Below are 7,062 nucleotides of genomic sequence, written 5' to 3' on the forward strand. Positions count from 1 at the left end.
AAACAAACAGCTTGGTGGAATGACACAGTCAAGGCAGCCTGTAAAAGGAAAAAGAAGGCGTATCAAAAATGGCTACACACTAGAACTCAGGTAGACAGAGAAAGTTACATTGAAGAAATAAACAAAGTCAAACAGATAATTGCAGCATCCAAGAAGAAATCTTGGGAAGACTTTGGAAACAGGTTGGAGACTATGGGTCAAGCTGCTGGAAAACCAGTCTGGAGTGTAATTAGCAGTCTTTGAAAGGGAGGTAAGAAGGAAATGACAAGTATTTTGGACAGGTCAGGAAAACTGCTGGTGAATCCTGTAGATGCCTTGGACAGATGGAAGGAATATTTTGAAGAGTTGCTCAATGTAGGTGAAAATACGATCAGTAATGTTTCAGATTTCGAGGTAGAACGGGATAGGAATGATGATGGAAATAGGATCACATTTGAGGAAGTGAAGAAAATGGTCCATAGATTGCAGTGCAATAAAGCAGCTGCGGTGGATGAAATTAAGTCAGAACTCATCAAATACAGTGGAATGTCAGGTCTTAAATGGCTACACAGGATAACTGAATTGGCCTGGGAGTCAGGACAGGTTCCATCAGACTGGACAAAAGCAGTAATCACACCAATCTCTAAACATGGAAACAGAAAAGACTGTAACAACTACAGAGGTATCTCTTTAATCAGCGTTGTGGGTAAAATCTTCTCAGGTATTGTTGAAAAGAAAGTGCGAGTATTAGTTGAGGACCAATTGGATGAAAATCAGCGTGGGTTTAGGCCTCTTAGATGTTGTCAGGACCAGATCTTTAGCTTACGGCAAATAATGGAGAAGTGTTATGAGTGGAACAGGGAATTGTATCTATGCTTTATAGATCTAGAAAAGGCGTATGACCGGGTTCCTAGGAGGAAGTTATTGTCTGTTCTATGAGATTATGGAATAGGAGGCAAACTTTTGCGAGCAATTAAAGGTCTTTACATGGTTAGTCAGGCAGCAGTTAGAGTTGACGGTAAATTGAGTTCATGGTTCAGAGTAGTTTCAGGGGTAAGACAAGGCTGCAACCTGTCTCCACTGTTGTTCATGTTATTTATGGATCATATGTTGCAAACAATGGACTGGCTGGGTGAGATTAATATATGTGAACACAAAATAAGCAGTATTGCATATGCGGATGACTTAGTTGTGATGGCAGATTCGATTGAAAGTTTGCAAAGTAATATTTCAGAGCTAGATCAGAAATGTAAGGACTATGGTATGAAGATTAGCATCTCCGAAACGAAAGTAATGTCAGTGGGAAAGAAATATAAACGGATTGAGTGCCAAATAGGAGGAACAAAGTTAGAACAGGTGGACGGTTTCAAGTACTTAGGGTGCATATTCTCACAGGATGGCAACATAGTGAAAGAACTGGAAGCGAGATGTAGCAAAGCTAATGCATTGAGTGCTCAGCTATGATCTACTCTCTTCTGCAAGAAGGACGTCAGTACCAAGACTAAGTTATCTGTGCACCGTTTAATCTTTACCAACTTTGTTGTATGGGAGCGAAAGCTGGATGGATTCAGGTTACCTTATTAACAAGGTTGGGGTTACGGATATGAAAGTTACTAGGATGATTGCAGGTACTAGTAGATGGGAACAATGGCAGGAGGGTGTCCACAATGAGGAAATCAAAGAAAAACTGGGAATGAACTCTATAGAAGTAGCAGTCAGGGCAAACAGGCTTAGATGGTGGGGTCATGTTACACGCATGCGAGAAGCAAGGTTACCCAAGAGACTCATGCGTTCAGCAGTAGAGGGTAGGAGGAGTTGGGGCAGACCAAGGAGAAGGTACCTGGATTTGGTTAAGAATGATTTTGAAGTAATAGGTTTAACATCAGAAAAGGCACCAATGTTAGCACTGAATAGGGGATCATGGAGGAATTTTATAAGGGGGGGCTATGCTCCAGACTGAACGCTGAAAGGCATAATCAGTCTTAAATGATGATGATGATGATGATGATGAGTTGGAGTGAATTGTTATTTCATTTTGTGGTTCTGTTTTCTAGATTGCTGCTTGCATTACCCTACAGTATATAAGTGCAAAGTGATGTGCCATAAGTTTTATTACTAAGTGCCAGCAGCCAAAGTAGTGGAAATTATTTATGTAATTGGTTGTAATGTGAAGTAGACCTAATGATTTAACAAGAAACACTCAAGAAATAAGAGCTAAATAGTTTTAATACACTGATCTTGCCCCATTAAGGAGGAGATGTGAAGGTAGCATAAGAATTACACTACTATGAATTGAAGTAATCTACTGAAAGCACAATGGAGTGGGGTCAAGAAAAACTCCAGTAAATTAAAATAAATCTGAACAGTTCAAGCTGTACAAAGTAAACCTTTATATAACAGGAAGGATGGGTTTGATTACCACAAATCAAGTTTAACACTCTCTGTACCAGGCCTATTTTATGCACCCGTCCCTAGAAACCGGGCAATTTTACCAATATTAAAAAAATTACTGCATCAAATCTACTGTTTGGATTGTGGCAAATTTGGTACCATCTTGAAGCTGCACATTTCTACTTTAATTCTGAGTGAAAGAAACTACTTTACAATGCACAGCTTTAAGGTACAGTTATAGAAATCACTTAGATGTTTTAAGAATTTAGAAAAAGTCATACGAATAAGGGAATACAATTGTGATTTATTTTTAACCAAAATTGTGGCACTACATTACATGTTTCTGATAGTATACAGTATTACATATAAATTTCACACAGAATCATATTGTTTTTTAGTGTGGAAAATTTTAAAGCAAGGTTCCAGGCAGAGTGCAACGCCACACTGTTCACATTCGTATCGTGTCTCTTTGCGAGAAGCCTTGCCACTCTGTTTCTTGCTCCTGGAACTGCACACGTGACACACACGAGCAGCATACTTCTTAGTAGTTGCAGGTATGTGCTGCAAAAAATGTCTCTTTGTTAGCCGACCTACAGTTCCTTCATTTCTTGGAATGAATTCAAGTGTGTCGTCTTCAACAAGCTGAACTGCAAGCACTGTTATAAAGTCTGTTATTGTAATTTTCTTCCTGTGCACTGCATTGTACAGCCAAAATGCATTTGATACTCCCATAAGCAGCAAATGGAAATATAATTTTCGCCACCATTTCACAGTTCTGTGCTGGAACGGATTGTACTGCAGGTGTTGGTCTCCAATATCCACTCCAATTTTATTGAGGTTGTAATCAAGTACCTGAAGTGGTTTCAATACTACAGACCCATTTCTCTTAGTATGCGTACCAAATGTTGCTTGATGCCTTGTAGACAATGTATACACATCTCTCTTATCTTTCCACTTCATTGCCAATACATTATCTTTACGCCGAAAAGACATTTCGCCCTTTTTCAGCTTAGCAGATACTAAATCTTTAGGCAATCCTTTCCTGGATTTGTTCACAGTACCAACAGCTCCAGTGCCTTTCTCTGCCAGTTGCTGAAATAGCTCTGGACTGGAATAAAATCGATCTAAATACACAGTGTGGCCTTTGTTCAGCAAGCTGCTGTCAGACAACAATCGCAAAATAACCGCAGACGAAGAATTGTCAACAATATGCTTACCAGCATAAACTTCAAAATTTACAACATAGCCACTACTGGCTTCAGCAACAGCATATACTTTCAGTCCATACTTATGAGGCTTATTTTGCATGTAAACACGGAAACTCACACGACCTCGAAATGGGCAAATTCCTTCATCAATTGTCACTTTTTCTGAGGGACGATATGCCTGGATACATCGCTCCTTCAAATTATTATAATATGGCAAAACTTTGTAAAGTGGATGAAATCCATCTTCGCCTGGTTTTTTCTGATTTGAATTGTCAACAAGATGCAAGCATGACAGTATCTGAGTGAAACGCAAACGGCTCATGACATGGGGACAAAAGTTACAACTAAGAACAGGATTAGTGCTCCAATGGTCCGCAATTTTGGGCTTTTTCGAAACACACATGTGGAAAATAATACCCAAGAAACGCCTCATCTCACTTATAGTCACTGGCTTCCACGAACTCAAAACTGAATGGGGCTTCAGATTATTTCCTCTTCTTTTCTTCTGTATTGTCTGTGATGCATACAAATTTGTCTGTCTCTTGAGTTCATTTACGTCACTGTCAGTAAGGAACACTTTACTGCAATCCAGTACAGAACTCGACTCATCAATATCCACTAGTATCTGCCTGGGTGTCGTGTTGACAGGCAGAGGTCGGTAGGTGTCAACTGCAGTCCACTCACTGTCTTTCGGATACGGCACAGCTGCTGGATTTGAAGCAACACCTTCAACATCATTCTCGTCTTCATCTGAAGACAAACTGTCATCAATCTCGTCTTCTAAAAAGAATATCACATTATGTGTAACTACATACATCGTTTACACATGTTCAACAGATATGTGCGTACTGCACAATTACGTGGAAAATTCGGAAATACGTACCTTCAAACACACCATTGCATTCAGAATCGTCTGAATCACTCTCTACATTATCCAGAGTGTCGCTATGATTGATCAAATCCGCAATTTCTGCGTCTGATAAACCGCGCCGAAACATGATGACAAACAACTGAATGATATACAGACTGAGAACGCAAAGATAAGTTTTAACATGAATTACAGCGCTGCCGTGACATCTATGGACGCATTTTGTTAATAAACATCTGAAAAACGTATAGCGCTGGCCAAACCCGTAGAAATAACGTTGCAGTGTTTTGAATGAAATTAAATGTAGCGGCCCGTAAATTTTACGGGCTTGGTGATTTTCGCGCGATCCCAGGCCCGTAAATTTTACGGGCTTGGCGCTTAGAGTGTTAATGAATTGAATGTTTATTGTGTGATACACAGTGTAACCCTAAAATAAACAAACACTTTGCAGTATCCATTATTGTGCTACCAAAGAAGAAGGAAGTTTTTTGAAGTTGTAGTGAAATACCACTCAAGTGCTTTCCAAAAACAAACTTCACACCTATTCTGCTAAAGTTATATTTAAGCACTCACTTACAAACTACACTGGTTGTTAACCACTATCTAGGAATCTACTGAAGGTGGCTCCTCTCTTACAACCTTTGGAAACAAGTAAGAGTTTGTGTGATGAGTAATGGAAGTATTTGCTGAGAGAGACAGAGGATTGAGTTGTTGCATCTTTCAGCTCATTTGTATGACATATGTAAAACCACCTACAACACCATTTGTTACTTACTATCTGAAAATGTATTGTACAGTTAAATAAAACCTCACTGAACAGCCTAGATTGTTAAAGAAAAGAAACCACACTATTGGAATCAACTGTCTTGTTCAGTTAAAATTCAGGTGAACACACCTATTCATAACTTCTAAAAGGAACAGACCTGTACTAAACATAACCACTGAAAGTAAGTCATGTAGAATAGTTGTACCTGTTTGAACAAGTTCAAAAACAGATTATGGAAAGTTAACTGAAGGAGGTAACACAACTTTCCCCATTCTACAAGTGATAATAAATGCATAATACAGCATTTTAGCGTTGGGCAGGATTTTACAAATATAACAAGTAGGAATGTTTGCGAAGGGATGACACCTACTTTGTGAACATCTTAGAGAACCAACAAAGGTAAGTTCTGTCTTTATTATAAGTGAAGAGAGTCCTCTTCACTGGGAATAGGGTGAGTGAATTACAGTTTACAATAACAACATTTATGATGTATTCTGTAAAGCCTGTTGATGCCACCTGCCATGAACTGAGAGCAGAGTTACGAACTGAAAATTTTATTACATTAGCAATGCAACACAGCGATGTTATATCAGATAGACTGAAAGTTCACACCACAAGAGGCTGGTTGGGTGACCATGGATATTACAAGAAAGGCATGCCTGCCTACAAAGCTCAGCCAACCAGAGTACACCAGATAATGTGTGCCATGGCCTGGCTTGTCTCACACCACCAAACTCCCTCCACCTGTACTGTGAAGTAATCTTTCGCTATTAGCCCACCAGGTGTTCAAATTTTCTGGTACTGGCCTATTTGGGAGAGGAAAATATTGATTCCACTGATATTTTCAATGAAGATTATCTAAAAATGAGACATGTTGTCAGGAGGAGGATTGTCAAAAGCAATACTGGCATTTTCTCATTACTACCTTCCCACTAAATAAATCCCCCTATCCATCCTTTCTGGACTGTTTAGTGCTAACTATGTGGCTCAAGGTTATACTGATCCTAGTAATACACTTAATTCCAGTAATTAGTGTTTACATGCAGTGGAATAAAATGACTGAACCCTTGATGTATAATAGTTCACAAGATTCCAACTGATTCCACCTAATTATGAGCTGCTACATAGGAACCACATAAGGACACCAATACCTGGAGTAATTGGTGCACTTGCAAAGCATGAATTTTTCCCTCAAAGTCTACATGGAACACAGATTAATTGTGACTAAGTCTCTGAATATGCGGGATATTGCCCATACATTTTCCTCATAACTTTGACAATTTTGTCACCCCTTTTACAACCACGAGCTGTCAATAACCACTCAGGTTCAAAGTGGTGTCATATGCAGGAGGAGTAGTTAGCAAAGGTCTATATATTAGCAAGGCATCACTAGGCTATGCATTTTGACATCTAGCCTGTTATGTGGAGCAAATTCTTGATATAATAATAATAAAATAAATAAATAAATTTACAGTCAGAATTGAACTCCATCCACTTTACAAAAACGTAAACCCTGGTACAGTACTTGCAATCAAAACACATTCCATGACTGCCGTTTAACTGGTGATCTAATAAAGAAGTTCCCGTAACATGGAACAGATGCTATGGTGATCCATAAGTCCCACAGAAAATATCCAGGTTTTGATTGATACATTTCCAATAGGGGAACAACTGAAAGTGATCCAGTTTGGATAACAATTTATAATGCACTGAACACCCAGAAGGAGACCCTGTACGTTTACTGTTGCCACAATCACCATTAATTATTATTTTTTAAATACTGAATACTGATATTATACCTGTATGCAAAACTGCACTAGTAAATGTGACAACTGACCTTCAAATGTTAC

At 38.9% G+C, this 7,062-nt stretch overlaps 1 protein-coding gene across 1 annotated transcript; it reads right to left on the bottom strand.

Annotated features, from left to right (window-relative positions):
* Positions 1-2,742: 2,742 nt before the first annotated feature.
* LOC126419441 (piggyBac transposable element-derived protein 4-like) lies at positions 2,743-4,395 on the bottom strand. Its single transcript, XM_050086629.1, has one exon. It carries the CDS (start codon positions 4,393-4,395, stop codon positions 2,743-2,745), a length of 1,653 nt encoding a protein of 550 aa, XP_049942586.1.
* Between the last annotated feature and the right edge of the window lie 2,667 nt (positions 4,396-7,062).

Source organism: Schistocerca serialis, chromosome 9, assembly GCF_023864345.2.
Source record: "Schistocerca serialis cubense isolate TAMUIC-IGC-003099 chromosome 9, iqSchSeri2.2, whole genome shotgun sequence".
Taxonomy (NCBI): Eukaryota; Metazoa; Arthropoda; class Insecta; order Orthoptera; family Acrididae; genus Schistocerca; species Schistocerca serialis.

Bases quoted from the DNA above. Each gene is read 5' to 3' on its own strand.
- LOC126419441 (XM_050086629.1), bottom strand. From the start codon at position 4,395: ATGTATGTAGTTACACATAATGTGATATTCTTTTTAGAAGACGAGATT.